Source organism: Vicia villosa, linkage group LG6 (genome assembly GCF_029867415.1).
Source record: "Vicia villosa cultivar HV-30 ecotype Madison, WI linkage group LG6, Vvil1.0, whole genome shotgun sequence".
Taxonomy (NCBI): Eukaryota; Viridiplantae; Streptophyta; class Magnoliopsida; order Fabales; family Fabaceae; genus Vicia; species Vicia villosa.
This window is the reverse complement of record NC_081185.1, coordinates 8,125,890-8,149,207: the sequence shown is the minus strand read 5'-3', so window position 1 is coordinate 8,149,207 and position 23,318 is coordinate 8,125,890. Positions and strand designations below refer to the sequence as shown.

At 30.8% G+C, this 23,318-nt stretch overlaps 4 protein-coding genes across 4 annotated transcripts; 3 read left to right on the top strand and 1 right to left on the bottom strand.

The window, feature by feature from the left end:
- Nucleotides 1-1,568: 1,568 nt before the first annotated feature.
- On the top strand, nt 1,569-2,135 carry LOC131613166 (uncharacterized). Its single transcript, XM_058884861.1, has one exon. The coding sequence runs from the start codon at nt 1,569-1,571 to the stop codon at nt 2,133-2,135; it is 567 nt and encodes a 188-aa protein (XP_058740844.1).
- A 795-nt stretch (nt 2,136-2,930) lies between these two features.
- On the top strand, nt 2,931-7,442 carry LOC131608832 (phosphate transporter PHO1 homolog 9-like). The gene is made up of 11 exons (XM_058880407.1): nt 2,931-3,727; nt 4,427-4,800; nt 4,885-5,086; nt 5,271-5,391; nt 5,647-5,905; nt 6,004-6,108; nt 6,188-6,232; nt 6,384-6,533; nt 6,604-6,885; nt 6,982-7,121; nt 7,206-7,442. The coding sequence occupies exons 1-11, from the start codon at nt 3,160-3,162 to the stop codon at nt 7,312-7,314; spliced, it is 2,355 nt and encodes a 784-aa protein (XP_058736390.1). The 5' UTR covers nt 2,931-3,159; the 3' UTR covers nt 7,315-7,442.
- A 5,422-nt stretch (nt 7,443-12,864) lies between these two features.
- On the top strand, nt 12,865-17,325 carry LOC131608831 (protein ZINC INDUCED FACILITATOR-LIKE 1-like). Its single transcript, XM_058880406.1, has 17 exons — nt 12,865-13,124; nt 13,217-13,257; nt 13,410-13,470; nt 13,555-13,657; nt 13,961-14,063; nt 14,153-14,206; nt 14,295-14,357; nt 14,437-14,486; nt 14,562-14,637; nt 14,733-14,927; nt 15,025-15,112; nt 15,230-15,315; nt 15,400-15,507; nt 15,628-15,672; nt 15,813-15,901; nt 16,038-16,081; nt 16,155-17,325. Exons 1-17 carry the CDS (start codon nt 12,977-12,979, stop codon nt 16,274-16,276), a joined length of 1,476 nt encoding a protein of 491 aa, XP_058736389.1. The 5' UTR covers nt 12,865-12,976; the 3' UTR covers nt 16,277-17,325.
- LOC131608829 (phosphate transporter PHO1 homolog 9-like) lies at nt 17,187-21,205 on the bottom strand. The gene is made up of 12 exons (XM_058880405.1): nt 20,585-21,205; nt 19,858-20,179; nt 19,654-19,702; nt 19,372-19,573; nt 19,129-19,249; nt 18,617-18,875; nt 18,419-18,523; nt 18,297-18,341; nt 17,987-18,136; nt 17,632-17,913; nt 17,405-17,544; nt 17,187-17,322 (listed from the first exon to the last, which is right to left on the bottom strand). Exons 1-12 carry the CDS (start codon nt 21,144-21,146, stop codon nt 17,214-17,216), a joined length of 2,346 nt encoding a protein of 781 aa, XP_058736388.1. The 5' UTR covers nt 21,147-21,205; the 3' UTR covers nt 17,187-17,213.
- Between the last annotated feature and the right edge of the window lie 2,113 nt (nt 21,206-23,318).

Genomic DNA, 23,318 nt, shown 5'->3' with positions numbered 1-23,318 from the left:
TTTAAATCTTCTTTTTTTTCACTTATGTGGGACATATTCACCCTTTTCAATATCAAAATATAAATAAATTATTTTAATTTCACCAAAATATCTCTCATTCCCACTTCTCAACCAAACATAGTATCTCATTGAATCATCCACCCACCTTAAAATGCTTCATTAAAGTCTTACGTACTCTTACCTTAATTTGAACCACACATCACATGTTACCAACTAACTAAAAGTACTAGTAAAATACTCATATAATGAGTGAGTTTGAATTAGGATAGAAAAATTAAAGGATTTGATGTATTTGAATGAATTTAAACTATCTACTAAAAATTATTTAATAATATTTAATTCAATATATTTTTTAAATGAATTTAATTGATATACATTGATAATGTAAAAATTGTTATATTTGTTTAACATTTTAATTAATCACAATTTGATCTATACCTTTATCTTCTATGAATGATAGTAATATGCCGCCGATATATAAAACTTTATACACTAAAAATAGGTTGAGATCCCCCAATTCTTATAAGAAATGAGAATATTATTATTAATGTTTTCATTAAATATAAATTAAATTATATATAAGTTATATGTCACACATTTCAAGAATATATATATATATATATATATATATATATATATATATATATATATATATATATATATATTAGTAATTATGTTTTTCATTTCTTTTGAAAAATGGAGGTGATCTTAAGTCACTAGAAATGCATATAACTAATTTCTTTTTAAATATAAAATTATTCAATCCATTATATTTTTTAATATTTGATATCCATCAAAGTGCATTTCTTTTTATTTTTCAACACTACTTTTCTGGATATGTATGTACCAAGTGAAAGAAAGGTGGTGACGTGGGTCCTACTTTACTTCAATGTGCCTTGACTTTTTCATTACAATCTTATCTTTGTTTTAAGTGTCATAGCTAGGTTTTGTTAGTGAAATAGACATTCAATTACAAAGACATCAGTTCAAATTCATAACATTTTATTGAGAGAGATTTTGGGTGAGAATATGGTGCAAGAAAACAATTTAGAGAAGGGTGAATAGATTTTTAAAAATAAAATTCAATCGATTGTTTAAAAATAAAATACTGGAAGTTTTCAGAGTTGCACGCAGAAGTATTTTAAAACAAAATAGAGCTAATTATACTTGAATTGAACTTAAAATCACGTAAATATTTAATCAATGTACAAATATCACAAATTGAATTAATGATGTTACACAAGATATTCAATTGAGGTCAATCGTATAATTTACAAGAAGTCATTATACAACGATTTAATTTGCGAATTCTAAACTCAACTGATTTTTCATATTTTAATCATCACGAAAGCTAGATTAGGTCCTAATTCTAACAAAATCTAATATCAAGCAGTTAATCGTTATCAATGCAGTAAATGATAAACTACTCTATGAGTTGAAAAGTTATAATTATGAAAATGATGATGGCGAGTGGGAGAAGATTTGGGAAGCTTTTGTTCCTGAAAGGTAATAAGGGTTAGAGTAACACTTGGATAATAGTTTGTCATACTTTTTGGATGTGGCGTAATATGGAAGAGCATGATGAAAATTATGCAAGATCTATTGATCCTATAAATCAGATTTTGAAAAGGATAAAGGATTATGATCAAGCCATCAGGTTATACAAAAAAGTTAGAAAAGAGGGGAGTGTAAAGATGTATATGGGTTGGAAACCTCCTAAAAGAAGTATGATTAAACTTAATATGGATGATGCAAGAAAAGATAACAAGGTAGCTGAGTGTGGAGGAATTCTCACGGATCATAAAGGTGATTGGAGATGTGGCTTCTCCAAATACTTAAAAAATTGTAGTGCTATTTATGTTGAATTTTGGAGAGTGTTTAAAGATTTAAAGCTCACTAAGTCTTTAGGTTTTAGTAAGCTGGAGAATAATGTTGCCTCATTGCAAGTGATAAAAACTATTAAGGATGGTGAGGTAGGTCATATCGAATGTGCCTCAATTCTTCGGAGGATTAAAGAGATTATTTCTACCCAGAAAGTAGTAGTAATTATGCATGCTTACAGAAATTTGAATGTTTGTGCGGATGCTCTAGAAAATCGTTGGTGCATGAAGAAGAACTTCATTATTTATTTATGATGTCTGAGACCGTGGAATGAAATTCCCTTAAAATTATTAGTAATTTTGTTGATAAGTTGTAGTTAGCTTTCTTTTTGGAATTAGGCCCAAAAAAAATCTAAACATACAATATATATATATATATATATATATATATATATATATATATATATATATATATATATATATATATATATATATATATATATATATATATATATATATATATATAAAAAGAATTTAGTCCAATCTATTTTCTAAATATTAAAATGATTCAATCTACCTATTATTTTTAAAATATAAATGGATATCTATTCAATTGCATTATTTTTTATTTTCATACATTACTTTTCTGGATATGTATGAACCTAGTGAAAAGAAGATGGTGATGCTGGCCCTACTTTAATAAATAATTATATTCATTTTTTTTTAAATTGAAATTAATCCTTTAATTAATTTTGTATATAGTAGGCAAATTCAATGAATTATTTTGAATAGTTTTTTGGTTCTAACTAAAACAAAATTGGTATAGTTTTTCATGATTTCATAATTTTTTTGAATAGTTATGTTAATACAAAAAAATATTTATTAAAATTTAGATGATTCATTACACCCTTGTTTTTATCCCTACTTCAACATGGTTTGGTAGATGATTCATTTCAACCTTGTCCTTTTTTGTTCTAACTAGTCACAACCTTACAACAAGTAGCATTATATATGTTTTCATACAATAAAAAACAATCATTTTATGGTTAAAGTTACATTCAAAGATGAATCAAACATGAAAGAAAAAGTATATAACATATCACATTTTACAAAACCTATAGTATAACATAACATGCACATTCTTTTCATAGTATTGATTGCTTTTGAAAAGTTCTTGTATAATAATTGTAGAATTTGTGGAGGATGTGCTAACCACACCAACATATCAAAGAAGTAGGTCACACTTTCAAGAAGCAATAAATAAATATCTATAAACTACAAAAGTTTATATCCTAAAATAAACTTCAAAAAATTCTTCAAGCACTTAGAAAAAAAAAAGATGAAGTTTGGAAAAGAATTTGTGTCACAAATGGTGCCAGAATGGCAAGAAGCATACATGAATTACAACTCACTCAAAGCCATTCTAAAAGACATTTCAAAGATCAAAAAACTAAGCAAATCAAAGTCACCAATGGCCTCAACACCAAAAGGATCATTGAGGAGAAGGTTAACTCTCTATAGAGCCTTTAGTGGTCTTAATGTTAATCAAAGGTTTTCTCCAAACAAGAGTGAAGATGAAGTTATACTAGTTCGATCAGAAGAAGATGATGAAGGTTCAAAAGGGTTGTATCAAACTGTGTTTTTGAAGAGTTCTGAAGGTGGGACAGAAAGAGATCTTGAGTTTTTTAAGAAACTTGATTTTGAGTTTAATAAGGTTAATGTGTTTTATAATAAGATGGTTAAGGAAGTTGTTGGGGAAGCTGAGGAGTTGAGTAAGCAAATGAATGTTCTTATTGCTTTTAGAGTAAAGGTTGATAAGATTGGGTTTGAAAATCTTCATAGCAATGAAACTATTTCTTCTTCTTCTTCAAGTTCTATTATGCATCATGTAAATGATGCTCAACATGGTAAGTCATTTTCATGTTCATTTTGTATTTTGTTTTGCATACATTTTTTTATAGATCTAGGTAGCATCGACAATTCAGATCGAAAGCGTGTCTGGTGTTAATTTAAGAAAATGAGAGTATAGAATGTAATCATATGTGTTAGTGCCGTGTTGAAGTCATATACTAACATAGGTCAATCATCAGAAACAGGCTATATGTGTTAGATAGGGTCGTGTTGAAGTTAGATACAGATACATAATAGACATCAGACATACGCCATATGTGTTAGTGTCATGTTGAAGTCAGACACATATACATGTCAGACATGAGACATCCGTTATATGAGTTACTATTACATTAAAGTTAGACTAACACATGTTAGACATCAGACACACGCTATATGTGTTAGTGTTGTGTTGAAGTTAGACACCTACATGTCAGACATTAGACACACACTATATGAGTTAGTATTATTTTGAAGTCAGACTGATATATATCAGATATCAGACACACGCTCTGTGTTAGTGTCGTGTTGAAGTCAGACATAGACACATCTCAGAAGATATCAACACACTATATATGTTAGTGTCTTAGACACATGTTAGACACGCGCTATTAATGTGAAGTGTCTGTGGTACATAGTTCAAAATTGAATCATAAAATTTGATGCTTATTGAGGAGTATTGTAATCTAAGATGTATATTATCATCATTTTTGAAGGTGACTCACATGTACACATGGATGTGATTCAAGAAATTGAGATGAGCAATGAAAGTCAATTAAATGATGAAGACAGAAACTATGTGGCACAAACCATTCCTAAGAATTCCATTCAGGGTTTTAGACCAGCTTCTCTAGAGATTCTTGATCATGTAAAGATCAATGTGAACACACCAGAAACTCCTGTATCAACCATAAAAGGGCTTTTACTAAGTTCAAAAACTGATCAAGCTTTTAACAAGAAAGAGCTTAAGAAAGCAGATTTGCTACTTAGCCAAGCCTTAAAGGAATTCTATCATAAGCTTAGGCTTCTAAAAAAATACAGCTTCTTAAACTTGTTGGCATTCTCAAAAATCATGAAGAAGTATGATAAGGTATCCTATACGATCTCAATGATAATCTTTTCGGTTCAAATTTTTTCGAGTTTGGTTTTATCTGATGAATAAATACCACTACAGGTCAGTTCAAGGAATGCATCAAAAGATTACCTAAAGATGGTGGATAGTTCTTCTGTTGGCAGCTCAGATGAGGTTAATAGGCTTATGGATAGGGTGGAACGCGCTTTCATTAAGCACTTTGTGAACGGAAATCATCGAAAAGGAATGAACACGTTGAGACCGACCAAGAAAAGGGAGCGGCACAGAACAACATTCTTATTAGGTGAGTGAGCGCATGAAGAATCGGTTTGTTTTTGAATAATGGTTTCTCATCTATGGTTTTAAATTGTGGTTGCAGTTTAGTTGCAAATCTTTGTATTGCGCCAAAATGATTCTGATGCGGTCAAAATTGAGGCCGCAATTTTAAACTATGTCTCAAACTTACATTTGATCATTTGATATAACAGGACTATTTACTGGCTGCGCAATCGCTCTCATCGTAGCGTTAAGTATACTCATACAAGCAAGAAATATTCTGTATAGTGAAGGTAGAACTAAATATATGGATAACATATTTCCACTTTATAGGTAAGTTCGAGGCCTTCATTTGAATTTTTATTGTGCAATTACATAATCGTGTTTTTGCATGTTTTCATGCACGTATATATGATAGAGAATACGAACACTGACATCAGACACGACAAAAACACCAATAAATTGTTTAGAAAATTGACGAAGTGAATGTAATCACATGTGTTGATGTATCAGTCACCAGACTCTAGGACTAGGACTATTTATGGTTCGTATCAAGAAACATGATTAACGAACGTAAGTTTGTTGCAGTCTCTTCGGATACATCGTCTTGCATATGATCATGTACTCTGCGAACGTATACTTATGGAGGCGTTTTAAAATCAACTACTCATTTATATTTGGATTCAAAGAAGGAAATGAGTTAGGTTATAGACAAGTATTTCTTCTCAGCTCCGGCCTAGCCGTACTTTCTTTGGCTGCTGTTCTCTCAAACTTAGATATGGAGATGGATCAAAGAACAAAAACTTTCTCAACATTTACCGAATTAGTGCCTTTAGGCCTTGTCCTAGTAAGTTATAAAATCATATCTACTTTCAAACTTAATCGCGTTCTTGTTTATTTTGTCGAATGGTGTATACTCGAGGAGATAACGAATTTGTATTGCAGGTTGTGCTTGCCATAACATTTTGTCCCTTCAATATCATATATAAATCGAGCCGCTTCTTCCTTATTCGATGTGCATTTCATTCCATGTGTGCTCCTCTCTACAAGGTAAAGATCAAATGGAAAATTTCAAACCTATGCTCTAAACTTCGTCTCAGATACTAATCTTGATTGTTTTTGTTTTCAGGTCACTTTTCCGGATAATTTCTTGGCAGATCAACTTACCAGCCAGGTTTTACATTTCACATTATACTAAATCTTAATATTCGTCGCTTCTTAAACAATCATCGTGTTTTAAAAACCAGACCGAAACCAATTCAACTAGTTGAACCGAGAACCAGACAGTCTATCAGTTTGTTTGATCCGTTTGCTTCTGTGTTCAGGTGCAAGCGTATAGAAGTTTGGAATTCTACGTTTGCTACTATTTTTGGGCCGATTTCAAGACCAGATCAAACAAGTGCTCCGGAAGCGAAATCTATAAAACATTTTATTTAATCGTAGCTATTATTCCATTTTGGATCCGGTTTCTTCAGGTACAAGCTATTCATTTTTCGTATCTGTTTACTTTTGAACTGAATCTAACGCGAACCTTATTATTTTAAGTGTCTGCGCCGATACCTTGAAGAAGGAAATACAATGCACGGACTCAACGGACTAAAATACGTCTCGACAATAGTTGCAGTTGCAATGAGGACTACTTCTAGTGAGTTTCACCATGGACCTGTTTGGACAGTTCTGGCTGCAAGTTCATCAGGCATTGCAACAATTGTTAATACGTATTGGGATATCGTCATAGATTGGGGTCTGCTAGAAAGAAACTCGAGAAATCCATGGTTGCGAGATAAACTCGCTGTACCATACAAAAGTGTATATTTTGTTGCTATGGTAATTAAGTTAATATTTTGTGTGATCTTCATTCTTTTCTTGTTTAATATCTGCGCGCGCGACGATTTGAATATCGTTGTTATGATCGAATTTCAGGTGATGAATGTTATACTGAGGCTTGCATGGATGCAATCTGTTTTAGGCATTAAGGATGCTCCTTTTCTTCATAGAACAGCTTTGACAGCTATTATGGCTTGTTTGGAGATTCTTCGACGCGGCATTTGGAATTTTTTCAGGTAACTTATTAAAGAAGTTATTGGCAATGTGATTACTAGTTGGTTGGTATTGAAATTGAGGAGATGATGTTTTGAATTGAATAGGTTGGAGAATGAGCATTTGAACAATGTTGGACAGTATAGAGCATTCAAATCAGTGCCTCTTCCTTTCAACTATCAAGATGATGATGATGAAGACATTACAGAAACATGAAACAAACACTATTGCTAGATGAATTTACAATATATACTTGATTATGTATGTCAATTTATTGTTAAATTTTGTAATTTCAAAATGTAATATTCAAATTTCACCATGAATAATTGTAAAATAGTTATTAATTTTACTGTTATTAATAATAAATTTTACTTTAATTATTTATGTTTAAAAATATTAAAATTTTATATCAATACTTGATTAATTATCTAAATAAACATGAGTATGGAATTGACTTATGAACTTTAATTAACTAAAAATTCAGGTCAATTCAAGTCACAAATTTGGTTTCAATTAAATTAAATTTTAACAAAGAGAAATAATAAAGGTAAAGATAATATAATTTTAAAATAAATTAATTTAATAATATTAGTTTATTTTTAAATATACTAAATATATATTAATAGTATATTTTAATATATTTTACATACATTTAAAAATATCAAAAAAAAATCTTAGTAAATTTATTATAAAAGGAAAAAAATGTGACATCATTCATAATAAAAAAGCAAGATGAGAACTTTGGCAAGTCTGCCAAGTGTCATCGTTCTAGGTCCCATGCTATTTTAAAACTTTCCATTTCAAGTAATATTCCTATTTCTGTTTTAAATACTTATTATTGAATTATTATATTTTCTATTTAATTTAGTTAATTTTACGTGAGATACACCTAATTCCTTCATATGCTGTCTATTGATATTCATTCCCCCTTTCCCAAATTTTCTTTTTCAACGTCGCCCCACAATAGCCGCCCACAATTTAAGGTTGTTTCTTCAAATTCATGAGAGATTCATCTTCCTTCTCAACATCCCATTACTATGCAAGGTTTCAGTTCAAAAAAATTGCATTTACTATGCAATTTCTTGGTTTTTCAAGGTTTGCATCATCAATTTTAATTTCAAGGTTTTTTCTTTCAACTATTTGGATTGACTGCTTATTCTACATGTATAAATATGACCTACCTCATTTCCAGTTCTTCATCCCTTTGAACCGTTTTTCTTTTTTCTTACGATTATAATTTTTCCTTCATTTACGATTTACAACGGCAACCGCAAGACGTGATTTTGCCTTCATTTACTACAAGGTAATATTGGATCTGAAATTTTTGATCTTTCATCACTTTTGTTTAAATGAATTTTTCTTCTCAAATGAAATGTTTTTTTATCGTTAATTGTTCTTCATTCAACTTACATCTCTTAGGGTATTAGTAAGTTTGTGTTGTCATACATGTCAAAACTTACATCTTGGATCTGGTTTTTTATGATAGTTTTTTCCTTTACCTATTGCATTGGAGCCATTGCTTAACCTCTCTTTAAAAGTCATGAACTTTTAATTTTTTCTATTAATTGACATTCGTACACGAGGTCAGATACTTATTTTTTTAGTTTTGTTCTATTAATTAATGTATGTACAGGTATTGTTAGAGAATTTTGGTTCTCCGCTTGAGAATTTCATTTTGTTGCAGAAACTAACTGCATTGTATTCCATCTAAGAATACATGTACAACAGATCTACCAATGCAAAATGATTTCTTTCTTTTCGAAGTTATGATATCTTTGTTAAATGGTTTAAAACTGTGTCTAAAATGTTTTAATGTACATTCTTATTCTGTTACTCATTTAACCTTTATTGTGCTATGATTGTTTTTTTCAGGACTTAATCCAATATGTATTTGAGCTTCAAGATGGGTCTGGTGTAGTTATTAGTGGTGCCATGATTGACAATGATGAAGGCACCATTAAGGATTATTGGAACTATATCCTGAACTTCTTCATAGTTTGTGTGGTCATGTTACATAGTTGAAAGAAATATATGTGAATTATATTTATGCTAAGTGAGATGACAGGGTCAACAAGTCATAGTCCACAATTCGTGCAAGTTTTGAAAATGTTCAGAAAGTGGCAGACATGCACCAGGAACAAAATAAGAACAAGGTAAAGGATCAAAGAATCCAAACAGTGCCCTTTTGCAAGGTTTTCTATTTTGAAGACTCTTGAGATTAATTTCTTATGATTGTTGGAACTATAAGTGCTGTTAGAAATGGAGTCTTTATGCCTTTAATGACTATAATTATTGGAGATACTATTGATATTTTTGGAGGAAATGTAAACACCAAACAATTAATTCATCAAGTCTCCAAGGTCTCTCTCAGCTTATGTTGACAATAATTAGGACGAGGACTAATGTAGAGCCAATGGTAGATAGAGATCAAAGCGGTTTCATCGATGATAGAGAATTGCATTTGAAACTATATAATTTGATCGATTGTGATGCAGCTGCTGCAATTAATATGATGATGCTGCAAAGCTGTTAGACACGTTGTGATTGTTTGATAGTCTGTTGTATGGTGTAACCCATGAACTACTGCAGCAAGGAAAATACTACATGACTTGAGTGGAAACTTTGAAATGGTGACTTTTATGAACTGTTTTAGTTTTGTATTGTATATGTACTCTTTGATATTTTACTTATGATGATTATATGGTAATTGGTAGTTTGATTATTTAGGTTTGTTTATTGTTGTGAATCTTTCTTTTAAGTATTGTTTAGATGATGTTTGGTTTGTTTTGTTTTAAATACATTCTGAGCACTCATAGTATTTGTAGGCAAGTGTTAAGAAAAACAATGTCTATTATTTTCATGTGCCATTTACTCTGCTGTAAAGGATACAATCAATTTTGAATTTATATTTAACAGTGAATGATTATGAATATGATTAAATGCTTTTTCAATTATTCAGCTTAATGCATTTTTCAAAACTTTGTCAATCATTCAGTTTAATGCACTTTAACAAGGAATCATTTGACACCATATTTAATAAAAAAGAGGAGCAAAATATAAATTACAAATTCATTAAAGACTTTAATTATATTGATATTAAAGAGTTAAAATTTAATTAATTGTAAATTTACTTTAAAACAAAATATTTTTAATAACGAAACAAATAAAGTAAACCACTCGCTGAACTAAGGGCCCGTTTGTTTTGGCTTTTTTTAAAAATGATTTTTATAGTGTTACCAAATTTTGTGAAAAAACTTTTTATAAAAGCTTCAAATGAAAATTTTGTTTGAATAGTTATTCTTAAAATGTGATTTTAGGTATTTCATTTATTTATGGAAAAAAAATTGGATATCAAAATTTCAAAAAATCACTTAATTTTGAAGCTATTTCAAATAGATTTTCATAAAAATCATTTTTGAAATACAATTTTTCGAAAATTATGATTTTGACTAAGTTTTGGTCTTTAATTATGTATTTTTATGTTATAGGATGTCAAATTAAGTGTTTCATTTTAGAAAAAGCGAATACAAAAAAACTTGTAATATTTTGAAAAACGGTTTTGGAAAATCTATTTTCAAAAATACAAAGAAAAAATCCATTTTTTTAAAGCTGAAACAAACTGGCCCTAAAACCTAAGCATATAGGATATTTAAAAAATTGTGTATTTGATTTTAATTTTAATTAAATTCAAATTTTTCACATACCATTTTTATTTAAAATTTATTTCAGAGTGAATATTAGTTAATACTTTTTAGTTTATAACATTATAAATACAATACATTAACAAATTAAATACCATTATTTAGATGAAATCCTCTATTTTATGGAAATTGTTTAGAAAAATCATATTTTCTTTTGTTTTTAATTAAAATAATTAAACTTTAGTTTTAATTAAAATAATTAAGGCTACAAGATTTGTTTTAATACTAAAACACAGTTTATTTTTATAATTTGCAAATGAATATAAATTTAGGCAGTTTCTATTCTTTTATGGTAACTAATTATTTTTATATTTATTCTACTTTTATATTTATATACATAAATTATAGTTATCGTTGATAAATACAAATTAAGAAATAATTCTAAATTATAATCATCATTGATAAAAGAACCTCCTATAAATATATTTTATATAATTACATTTTATAACTTATTTCATCTTTTACTTGAAAAAATTTAATATGAAAAATATATTTTCACAAATTAATTAATTAAAAGATAGTTTTTCACATCCTAATAAATTATAAAAACACTATGTGTTATTGGTAAAAAACACGGGAAAACATCTTGACATTAAAACAAAATTATGAATTCAAATGTTTAACATATATTTATACTCAAATATAAATAAATAATATGTTTTTCTTTTAAAAGGATAAACTTTCTTCGTTAAATAATTTTGCCTTTATTTTTTTTCTTTCTTTTTACATTTTAGAAACAAATTCCTGTGACACACCAGTATCCACACGAACGCATGTGTATCCAGACTAGAATTCGTGCGAACCCACGGATTATTATATTTTTTGTACAATAAAAGAAAATAAAAATAAAAATATTTTAAATAATGTATGAATCCGAAAACGGGTAAAAAATATTTATTTATGTTACTAATATTTATTTATACAATTAACATAATATTTTCAAATATTATGTTATTAGTTGATATTTATAAAACTAAATGATTGCATGAATATCTTTATAAATAATATAAAAAAATTAATATTTACAATTAAAGAAAATAAAATTAAATATTTTAAAATAATATATGAATCCAAACACGGCAAAATGTGTTGCTTTTTAAATATTTATGTTACTATTTTTTTTTTTAATTTAAGATTCAAATTTTAAATTTTTGTTTAAGATATAATACACTAATATTTCTAATATAATATAATCATTATTATAATTTTCTAAAATTTTTGCTTACTATAAATTTTATATCAGTTCAATAAATTTACAATAAATAATAAATTTAATTTATAAGTGTTTTTTAAATATTATAAAATATTTAACCCGTGCTCGCACGGGTCTTACTACTAGTTTATATATTAATTTGAAAAAGGAATGAATGTAAATTTGCATTGTAAGGATTTTGTTAATGAAAAAGGAACGGGTTAACTGAATTAAGTTGTAAAAGGATCAATAAGTTGTAAAAGAATCAAAATTATGAGTGAATATTCATTGAATTGGAAATGATTAACTGCATTTAATTTAGAGTTTAAAGGTAATGTACTTTTACACAGTCATCCAATAAAAATAAATAGTTTTGTCATGTTATATAAACTTTTTAAAAACTTCAGTCTAATTTATCATGATTCATGATTGTAATTTGTTGAGTTTTTACACTGTAATTATTGTTTACCGGAACCAATCCAAATCCGTTTGAGTAGGTTTGGGTTCTAAATATCCATCCCCGTTTGAGTTTGGGACGGAGAGCAGAGATTATTTGAAAATTCGAGTTTAAATTTGGAGAAATAATAACTATCTCGACCTGCCCCGTTGCCATCCCTAATAATATAAGATTAGTCAGTTCAATAAACCGAATTTTGTGGTGAAAAAAAAAAATCTATTCCTAACAAAATAGATACATAGACCTTTCAACGGACACATGGACCTTTCAAGGTAAGGTTACCCAATTTTTCTAAATAGTTAGATAAGAATTATCCAAAAAATAATAATAAAAAAAAATTATCTAACCTATTACAACTAGCCATCATGTAATGTATCAAAACAAAAAACTAATAATTATCTGCAACATCAAATAATAGTACCAATACTAACCTAATACTTTGTCTTTGTCACAGTTCGTTGCATTTATTTTCCCATTCTCTTTCTCACACTTCAATTCATTGCATTTTTTTTCCTTCTCTTCAACAACATGGAACATGAAAACGTTAGAGAAGCATTGTTGAAGAAAAACTACCATGAGAATTGCCCTGGTTGTAAAGTAGACAAAGAAAAAGAACTCAAAACTGATGTTTCTTTTCGAAATCTCTTCAACATTTGGACTGTGGTTTTATGCAGCTGTAAGCAAGCTATAACCATGATTCAATTATATTTCTTATATTCATATATTCATCTTTCTCAACTCATATCTCTTTGTTATGTGCTTTTACAGCTCTACCTGTATCTTCTCTCTTCCCTTATCTATATTTCATGGTATCAGCCGACACTTTATTTATTTTTTATGTTATTACTGGTGTTGTCGTGTCAGGGTCATTTTCTAGTGTCTGTGTTTCATAGTTTGTTATGAATGAAATGATGAACAATTCAAATATTCATGCTTGAATTTAATGCTACATTTGTTTTAGATAAGAGATTTCAATATTGCTGAAAGAGAGGAGGATATAAGTGCCTATGCTGGTTATTTAGGTAAAAAAAAAAGTACTGTTTGGTTTTTGTTGTGTGGTTGTAACTTTTTTTTCTGATCCTAATATGATTGTTAAAATGTTGTAGGATCTGCATTCATGTTTGGAAGATCTTTGACATCTATATTTTGGGGACTAGTAGCCGATCGTTACGGTAGAAAGCCTGTTGTGATTTTCGGGGTTATCTCTGTGTAAGTTTATAATTTATTTGAGTTTATTTATTCACAAACTAGAAGTCCTGGGTTCGAATTCAGTCTTGGGCATACAATAGTGTTAAATCTCTTGAAAGAGGGCTTTGCCGCCTTATTTTGGTCCTTCTCGGCTCGAGGGTTAGTCTCTGCAGATGCGTGCAGAGAATACTCGGTTTATATTCGGTCAATAGTGTAAATATAGTTTGAAGTTAGTACTTATATGATAGACATTATGTGTTTATCGATTAAGAGCCCTTAAGTTTTTTCATTAAGGCATTGATGATGATAAATACTTGATTTCAGTATTGTTTTCAACATACTATTTGGCCTTAGCACGAGTTTTTGGATGGCGGTTGCTACACGATTTTTTCTTGGATGTTTAAATGGTTCGCTTGGACCAATGAAGGTACTGATCAACACTCCTTCAACATCACGGAACAACAATTAGTTTGTCATTTAGTTGATTCTTTCTGTCACATCCTTTTTTGATAACAGGCTTATTGTACCGAAATTTTTCGAGAAGAAAAGCAAGGTCTTGGACTCTCAACGGTAAGCAGCGTCTATAATCTATGTTCAACACTTATTGACGCCCGACACCAACGCGGCACTGACACACGTTAATATTATGTGATTTCAGCTCAGTGCAGCTTGGGGCATAGGTTTGATAATCGGACCGGCATTGGGAGGTTATTTGGCTCAGGTACTTGACGCTTCGTACCGATTTTAATTGAAGACACTTTTACTTGTTTCTCTAATACTGTGTGAAATTTAAATTGCAGCCAACAGAGAAATACCCTCGTATATTTTCAAAAGACTCATTTTGGGATAAGTAAGTGGATTTTTCTCGGGCCTAATTGTTGGCGCGGTGATTGTAATAATCGGCAAAACTTAAATCTCGTTGCAGGTTTCCGTATTTCTTGCCTTCTCTTTCAATATCCGCTTTTGCATTTGTGGTTGCAATTGCCTGCATCTGGCTTCCGGTATGTATACCTGTCAAATACTCAAAAACCACGACTTTTTTATGAGTATGAATCGAACTCAACTCGGTATACTTAAAATGCCTGGATAACTGTAGGAAACACTACACAACCACCCTCTTAACAATGAGTCTACTGAATCTTATGATGTTGAAGCGGTAGAAACAGGAAGCGAAAGGAAAGACGTAGACAAGATAATCCAAAAAGATGAAAACCTTTTCCTAAACTGGCCGTTAATGTCGTCTATTATTGTTTACTGCATTTTCTCACTTTACGACGTTTCTTATACAGAGGTATCGTTCCTACTTAAGCTCTTTTTGAATTGACTTATTAGTAAAACAGATATTTAATATAGTAGGATATAAGTAAACACGATTCTACTTATGATAGGTTTTCTCATTATGGGCCGTTAGTCCTAGAAGATTGGGCGGTTTGAACTTTACAACCGATAATGTAGGTGATGTTCTCGCAATATCAGGTACGTCTTTTACATGCGTATGCATGATGCCATACGATAACTTCCTTCATGTCATTTGTACATTTTTCAAGATATTGTACTTAATAACCGACCTCTTCTCAATCGGTCAACGATCAGGTGTCGGTCTTATTGTCTATCAGCTTTCCCTCTATCCATCTTTGGAAAGAGTTTTCGGACCTGTAAGATTTTCTTGCATCTCCGGGGTAAGTTTTCGTCATTCACAGAAATTAATGCAACTCTACATTACATCGGTTCTTGTTCTAAAAGTGTCTTGGTACGCTATGAAGGTTTTATCAATACCTCTGGTGCAAAGTTACCCCTTCATGACAATGCTTTCTGGCATAACACTCTACCTAGCTATTAATATTGCCTCTCTTCTGAAGAATATTCTAAGTGTAAGTTTATCTTTCGGTTTATTTAACCAATCACGCGCGATGTAATTTCAAATATTATCACATTCGTTTCACTAAACCGATATAGCTTGACCATATCGTTTTTTTTTTCTTGGATTTCAGATGACCATAGTCACATGTTTATTTATTCTGCAAAATAGAGCGGTGGTAATTTTTTTGTTCCATTCTACACTTTCATTTCTTGCCATCCAAGAAAGAGCAGCGACGCAGCTTGTTGCCCGTTTGCCTTCTATTTCTGTATAAACTTTATTATATAATATTTTACGGAATGTTGATTTGGAAAACAGGAACAACGTCAAAGAGGGGCGGCTAATGGCATTTCGATGACTGCAATGTCAATATTCAAAGCAATCGGTCCAGCCGGAGGTGGTGCAGTGTGAGTTGCCCTTTGATTTCTCTAACTTTTTCTCTACTTATCTTTCATCATTCCAAATTGTGACATAAACTTTTATGTTAGTTTTCATTTTTGACACGAAGGATACATTGAAAACACTGATATTTCGTCAATGCAGATTAGCTTGGTCACAAAAACGGATGCATGCATCTTTTCTTCCAGGTACGAACGATGCTCGACTAATTTGAATGATGTTTGAATATTTTTCTACTTATTCTATGATATTTAACTGCAGGAACTCATATGGTGTTCTTTGTTCTAAATATTGTTGGGGGACTCGGAGTGCTATTGGTTGTTACACCGTTTTTGAGACAAAAGAAGACAACACCCTCTGACCAATTAGATACGCTAACATAAATGAATTTTTTTATTAACGAATGAATCATCGTAAGGTACTATTGTATTGTATTAATTGGTTTAGATATAATGGTGACCAAAGATTCTTGTTGCTATATATGTGATACATTTTTGTCTCGATAGGTAGTTCGGTTTTAAGAAGAATCTCTTCGGTTCAAATCTTGAAGACTAACATAGTCAATAATTTACTTACATTTGCCTATTCAATTTTTTTTTTAAAAATAAACTCAGAATCCGATCAAGACTAACTAATCCTATTGTCCGAGAAAAAGCACGCTGATGCCTCGTGTTGTCACACACATCCCACACGCCCGCACGTACCAACAAACGTGCCCATGCGCTCAAACGCGTCTGTTTCCACTTCCAACACATCAACTTATCTTCCACAAGTAGCAATTTGGTAGATTCATTACAACCTACTGATCAATACGAATTTGATGAATCAAACATAAAAGAAAGAGAATATAATTTTTACAAAATGTATGAATGGATAGAAGGGTTCAAAACATGGTCCTATGGCTTAAAGTGCTCATCATAGGAACTCTTCTTTGCTACACTCAAAAGACTATCAAATTGAGAATTACTTTTTCCATGTTAGAAGTGTTAGATAGTTTTGATGAGTTGATTCAAAACTTAGCTTATTACACAAGAATAAAATAATTATATATAAAGAGTTAGTTGAATGCTAACAAACTCTAACCGATCCAACCACTTCTAAGTAACTCTAACAACCTTTACCTATCAAGCTCATAAACTAATACTTGTAAACAGTATTTCATTTTTATTTATCTATCTAATATAAAAAAATAAAAAAAATATTGTAATCAAATTGAACCTAAATTTAATGTGTTACGTCTTTATCCATCAACTATCTAGCAAGGCCTGAATCTGAGACCTTGCGATGAGTACACTCTCAGAATCCGACCTATGTGCTTCTTTATGTATCTGTGCTGTCTTCATCATCATCATCTTGATAGTTGAAAGGAAGAGGAACTGACTTGAATGCTCTATACTTTCCAACATTGTTCAAATGCTCATTCTCCAACCTGTTCAATTCAAAACATCATCTCCTCAATTTCAATACCAATGAAGTAGTAATAATCATTGCCAATAACTTCAATAAAGTACCTGAAAAAATTCCAAATCCCGCGGCGAAGAATCTCCAAACAAGCTACAATAGCTGTCAAAGCTGTTCTATGAAGGAAAGGAGCATCCTTAATGCCTAAAACAGATTGCATCCATGCAAGCCTAAGTACAACATTCAACACCTAAAATTCCATCATAATAACCGATATTCAAATCGTCGCACAGATAAAAAAAGAGAAGAATGATGAGCACACAAAATATTAACCTACCATAGCAACAAAATATACACTTTTGTATGGTACAGAAAGTTTATCTCTCAACCAAGGATTTCTCGAGTTTCTTACGAGCAAACCCCAATCCATGACAATATCCCAATACGTATTAACAACTGTTGCAATTGTTGAAGAACTTGCAGCCAGAACTGTCCAAACAGTTCCATCGCGAAACTCGCTAGAAATAGTCCTCATTGCAAGTGCAACTATTGTCGAGACGTATTTTAGTCCGTTGAGTCCATGCATTGAATTTCCTTCTTCAATTAATCGGCGGAGACACTTAAAACATTAAGGTCCGTGTCAGATTCAGTTATGTCAAAAGTGAACAAATACGAAAATGAAAAGTACGTACCTGAAGAAAACGGATCCAAAATGGAATAATAGCTACGATTAAATAAAACGTTTTATAGATATGACTATCAGAGCACTTGTTTGATCTTGTCGTGAAATCGCCCCAAAAATAGTGGCAAACATAGAATTCCAAACTTCTAAATGCTTGCACCTGAACATTGAAGCAAAAGCATATTCAAACGAATCAAACAAACCGACAAACTATCTGATTCTCGGTTCAACTGGTTGAATTTGTTTCAGTCCGGTTTTAAAAACATGATGATTGTACAAGAAGTGACTAATAAGATTTAGTATAATATAAAGTGCTAAACCTGGCTGGTAAGCTGATCTGCCAAGAAATTATCCGGAAAATTAACCTGAAAACGGATCGATCAATATTAGTATCTACAACGATGTTTAGAACATAAGTTTAAAAAAAAAATTCTTTGTTTACCTTGTAGAGAGGAGCGCAAATGGCATGAAATACACAATGAACAAGGAAGAAGCGGCTCGATTTATATATGATATTGAAGGGACAAAATGTTATGGCAAGCACAACCTGTAATACAAATTCATTGAATAAACTCAAACTGTTTTCATATAGATTATAAGCTGAAAATAGCTTATTCAAATAAGCTATTTTGTAACTTACTATGACTAGGCCTAAAGGCACTAATTCTGTAAGTGCTGAGAAACTTTTGGTTCTGTCATCCATCTCCATATCCAAGTTTGAAAGAACAGCAGCCAAAGAAAGTACGGCGAGACCGGAGCTAAGAAGAAATACTTCTCGATAACCTAACTCGGTTCCTTCTTTGAATCCAAATATAAATGGATAGTTGATTTTAAAATGCCTCCATAAGTATACGTTCGCAGAGTAGATGATCATATGCAATACAATGTATCCGAAGAGACTGCAATAAACTAAAGTCGTTAATCATGTTTCTCGATACCAAACCATGAATAGTCCTAGTCCTAGAGTCTGGTGATTGATACCAACACATGTGATTACATTCAATTCGTCAATTTTCTAAAATCATTATTGGTGTTTGTAACGCGTCTAGTGTCTGTGCTCGTAGTCTCTATCAGACATGTATTCATTAAAACATGTGAAAACAAAATTATGTAATTGCACGATAAAAGTTCAAATGAACATCTCGAACTTACCTATAAAGTGGAAATATGTTATCCATATATTTCGTTCTACCTTCACTATTCAGAATATTTCTCGCATGTATGAGTATAATTAGCGCTACAACGAGAGCGATTGCACATCCGGTAAATAGTCCTGTTTTATCAACGATCAAAAGTAAGCTTAAGACATTGTTTATTTTTTCTACAATGTATCTGCAACCGCAATTTGAAACCATCGCTGACATTATTCAAAAACGAAATTTTTTAAGCCGTTACCTAATAAGAATGTAGTTCTATGCCGCTCCCTCTTCGTGGTCGGTCTCAATAAGTTCATTCCTTTTCGATGATTCCCATTTGCAAAATGCTTAATGAAGGCACTCTCCACCCTATCCATAAGCCTGTTAACCTCATCTGAGCTGCCAAGGTAAGAACTGTCCACCATGTTTAGGTAATCTTTTGATGCATTCCTCGAACTGACCTGTAGTGGTATTCATCCGATAAGGCCGAACTCGAAAGAAATCGAAGCGAAAAGATTATCATTGAAATCATATAGGATACCTTATCATACTTCTTCATGATTTTTGAGAATGCCAACAAGTTTAAGAAGCTGCATACAGATTAGCTTTGTAAGAGATAATCAATTTTTTCATATGAAGAGCTTATAGAAATAAGCTCACATAAGTATTTATGTCAGTAGATAAACTCAAATAAGTCGACACAAACCGTCTCTGAGTTAAAAAGTGAAGAAAGAAACCATGTTACCTGTATTTTTTGAGAAGCCTAAGCTTATGATAAAACTCCTTCAAGGCTGCACTAAGTTGCGCATCGGCTTTCCTAAGCTCTTTCTTGTTAAATCTATGATCAGATTTTGAACTTAATAAAAGCCCTTTTATGGTTGATACAGGAGTTTCTGGTGGATTCACATTGATCTTCACATGATCAAGAACCTCTAGAGGAGCTGGTCTAAATCCCTCTATGGAAGACTTAGAATTCGTTTGCGCCGCGTGATTTCTATCTTCTTCAAAATGATTGTCATTGCTCATTTCAACCTCATGAATCACATCCATATGTAGATTTGAGTGACCTTCAAAAATGATCATAGAAACTTCAGATTGCAACTTCTTAAAAAAACATCAACTTCTATATTAAATTTTTAAACTATGTAGCACAGACACTTCAGATTAATAGTTAATAGCACATGGTGTCTGTATCTGTATCGGACTTCAACACGACACCAGACATGTTTTTGATGATTTGAATTATCAATGCTAACTAGTAGGGCCATCTTAATTTTTGGAGGCTCTGACGACTCAACCTAGACAAAACAACCAGAGGCCATATTTAACCACATATTAATCGTGGCAAATTTGAGGTCATCTGTTGTAGTTCATCTTGTACACCCTCAAAGACGGCCTGGCCCGGCCCTGCTACCTAGATTTTGCTAAATGTAAACAAAACAAATAAAAAAATGAAAATGAAAATGGCTTACCATGTTTGGCTTCACCATTGAAATGATTCATAAAAGGAGTTGAAGAAGTTTCATAGCTAGTATCAAGATTTTCAAACCCAATCTTATCAACCTTAATTCTAAAAGCAATAAGAACATTCATCTGCCTACTCAACTCCTCAGCTTCACCAACAACTTCCTTAACCACCTTCTTATAAAATCCATTAACCTTATTAAACTCAAAATCAAGTTTCCTAAAAAACTCAAGATCTCTTTCTGCTCCATCTTCACACCCCTTCAAAAACACAGTTTGATACACCCCTTTTGCATCTTCATCTTCAACCGAACGAATGAGTATAACTTCATCCTCACTCTTCCCTAAAGACTCTCTATGATTACCACCATTGAGGCCACTAAAGGCTCTATAGAGAGTTAGCCTTCTCCTCAATGATCCTTTTGGTGTTGATGCCATTGATGGCTTTGATTTGTTTTGTTCATTGAAGTTTGAAATGTCTTTTAGAATGGATTTGAGAGAGATGTAATTCATGTATGCTTCTTGCCATTCTGGCACCATTTGTGACACAAACTCTTTTCCAAACTTCATCTTTTTTTTTCAAGTGCTAAGAAAAATGATTGAAGAATATAGAACTTTAATGTTTCATGGTATAATGGTGCATTAATATATATAAGCTACTAATTTGGTATATATATATATATATATATATATATATATATATATATATATATATATATATATATATATATATATATATATATATATATATATATTTGTAAGTGAGTTGGCAAGAAATTTTATAATCACAATTGATTATGAATTTTTTTTTTATGTTAAATGAAGTTTCCTTTTTAACTATGATAGAGAATATGAAAGTTAACTAAAAAATGTATTTCTATGGAAACACAAAAAAAAAATGTTTTTTATGGGATTTTTTTTTTTTTTTTACAGAATGTTCTTTTAATATAGATCTAAAAATAAAGAGAAAATATGTAGTACATTATTAGAAAAGACTAATCTATATTTTGACCATCTTTTTGAAATCTATATTAAATGAATTCTTTAACAAATATAGAAAGAAATATGTGTATTTATGAAATGATATATTCTTAAATAATAAAAACTAAAACTAATATTTCATTACAATAAACAAAAATATTTGAAAATAAAAAATAAGTAAATAATAAAACATATTGTGTAAGAACAGAAAATGCTTGATAAATTACAACTGTAACTTACTTATTAAATATTTAATAAAAAAGAAATAAAAATCTAAAATAGTTTTATATACTATATATGAGTAAAAAATTATTGTTATTTTCTTTACAATTGAGTATTCATAGTATGTTTTTTTTTTTTTATGTAAGTAAGAATTTTATATATGCGGGAACTAAGGGTTCTCGAACCTTGATACACAAGAACGGAACAAGTCCGACAAAAAAAACGATATTACAAACCAATTATATCACGACATAAAAGACAAAGGATCTTTACAAAAATCGTAAAAGTTATAATTGGAGTGAGCAATATCGCCGAAGGAAGACCATCTCCAACTTAAGATCTTGATATTCCAAACAATATTGTTAATATTCCAACCGCCGTTTCTAAAACAATGGCCATTTCTTGTCAACCATATAACCCAACAAGTGGCTAACCAAAACACCCCAATTTTCCATCCTTGATACCTTTTACCCGCCCGTTGAAATACCATTCCATAAAGAACGGCTTGCATTCTTCCTCCTTCCAACACGGGTAGTCCACCCACAAACCAATTTCCTTCCAAACAACCTTAATCACTTCGCATTTGAAAAACATATGGTCCATATCCTCCAAATGCAAATCACAAAAAAACACAATTCAAGTTAGGTGTGGGAAAATGAATACCTCTATACTCTAAAAGATCTTTAGTAGGAAGCCTATTCACAAAAATATTATAAATGCATAAAATGAGTATTTTCTTAATTTTATTTATTTATACATTTTAGGTTTTTACTTTCCGTTGATTGAAATGAAATATTATTTATTTATTTATTTTTACATACTTGTATCATATATTTACTTAAAAATATGTAGGCTAAATTACAGTTTTAGTCCCCCTGTTTTGGTATTTTCACGATTTTGGTTCCCCTATTTTCTTTTTAAACAGTTTTAGTCCCTTATCCCAATTTTGTTCATAAACAGTGCATGATCGGTACATGAACAGTACTTGACCGTACATGACCGTACATGAACAGTAATTGACCGTACATGAACAGTACATGACCAGTTGGTTCAAAATTGGGATGGGGACCAAAACTGTTTAAAAAGAAAATAGGGGGACCAAAATCGTGAAAATGTCAAAACATGGAACAAAAACTGTAATTTAGCCAAATATTTATGTGATTTTATTTTATTTTTATTTTTTTAATAGACAATTTGTATCTAACAGGATTCGAATGTGAGACCTATTTTATAAATACACATATTTTCTCTATTTTTTTTCATTCTCTCAAATTTAATTACTAAGTAAGCATAATTTTATATTCTTTTTCATTTGTTTAGTCTTTCTTTTCTTTTTTCTATATTTTATTAAATTTCCATCAATGAATGGCAATCTATAGGTGTAATGATGAAGAAAAAATGTTTGTTATCATGGCCTACAATCAAGTAGGGATGGCAATGGGCAGGGTTTGGGCAGGGTACTATAGTACCCGTCCCCATATCCGCAGTTTAAAAAAATCTCCGTATCCGAGCCCAAACCCGCGTGGGTATCAATATTCA